Raw genomic sequence first — 1,254 nt, forward strand, 5'->3', positions numbered from 1 at the left:
GGGCTCATGGGGGGGATGGGCGAGGGGGTGTGGGCACCCTACAAGCAGGGGCTGCCGCTGCCCTGTGGGTCCGTGTCCCCATGCTCGAGGAGAGCTGGCACCCATGTCCTTTGGGTGATGTGAGGAAATCTGGTCTTGTATTAAGGAAGTCAAGCCTTCATCCTCCTCCTCCCCAGCGGGGCACAGGGCCTGGCAGGGGCACACAGGCTCATGCCAGGGATGGGCATTGCTCAGGCAGCAGGACACTGGTCCCCATGTCACCCCGAGCCGGGGATCCCTTTCTCACCTGCACCCCTGGCACCCACTGATCCCCTTGGAGGAGCCCCACACACCCAGACCCCCCCCACCCAAGCCCCTGCGGGCACCCAGCACTCACAGGAAGAGGATGATGCCGGTGTTGGCCATGGCGTAGGCCAGCCCCAGGATGCCGCTGCCCATGATGGCATTGCTCAGGTTGAAGACAGACATCCCAAAAGACGTCTTCCCTTCGAACTGTGCATGTGAGACACGACAGGGAGGGGACACACTGGTCACACCAGGAGATACACCCACCCTGCTGCCATCGTGGTGTCCATGCCAATACTCACGTCAGTGAAGTTCGTCTGCTTCTTCTCGGCGCCGTGGGGCAGGAACTCCTCCATCTCCGCCGTGCTGGACTGGTTCTCCTCAAACCTGGCCGCCGGAGGGAGGGGGGTGAGGCCAAAGCAGAGCTGGGGGCCACCATGCCCAGCTGGCATTGCCAGGGCAGGGAGCAGTCAGGAGGACCCCCCAAGCCCCTGGTACCCTGCTTGTCCTGGAGCCCCTACCTGTCACCTGCCAGCGAGGGGACGGTGGTGAGCACAGCCGCGTGCTTCCCATTAGGCACCAGCTCCACCATCTCGGCCTGGAGGGGCACGTCCGTGGCGTCCATGGTGGGAAGGTGGCTGGGCTCGCTGTGGGCTCTCCTCGGGCTCTGCAAGAGGGGGGCAATGTGGGTCCAGCTCTGGGCAGGAGCACTGGAGGGGTTGGCCTGAGGTCTCAAAAGTCCTGCATCCATTGAGGATGCTGGAGTCAGGCTCAGCACCAGTGCTGGTGGCATCGCAGGGACAGGCAGCCAGCGATGACAGGGATGCTCCTGTGTGCTCCCCTCTGCCTGCTCAGCACACAACACCCCATGAAGCTCACCCCAGCTCCAACAGCCCCACAAGGGTCCCCAGGTGGGACTGTCCCCTCACCCAGCCAGCCCTCCCATGGGACCGCTCCGCTCCCCTGGCC

At 64.4% G+C, this 1,254-nt stretch overlaps 1 protein-coding gene across 1 annotated transcript in view; it reads right to left on the minus strand.

Annotated features, from left to right (window-relative positions):
* The window catches only part of LOC104531126 (sodium-coupled neutral amino acid transporter 3), a gene marked incomplete at its 3' end in the record, with an annotated part of 2,602 nt that extends 1,692 nt beyond the window's left edge, over positions 1 to 910 (minus strand). Inside the window, exons 1-3 of the mRNA XM_010175922.1 lie at positions 807 to 910; positions 588 to 672; positions 377 to 492 (exon numbers count right to left, since the gene is read on the minus strand). Coding sequence (XP_010174224.1) covers positions 377 to 492; positions 588 to 672; positions 807 to 910 — 305 coding nt within the window. The remainder of the gene's footprint in view (positions 1 to 376; positions 493 to 587; positions 673 to 806) is intronic.
* Positions 911 to 1,254: the final 344 nt, after the last annotated feature.

The sequence above is a fragment of the Antrostomus carolinensis genome, unplaced genomic scaffold (genome assembly GCF_000700745.2).
Source record: "Antrostomus carolinensis isolate BGI_N321 unplaced genomic scaffold, ASM70074v2 scaffold26969, whole genome shotgun sequence".
In the NCBI taxonomy this organism is placed as follows: domain Eukaryota; kingdom Metazoa; phylum Chordata; class Aves; order Caprimulgiformes; family Caprimulgidae; genus Antrostomus; species Antrostomus carolinensis.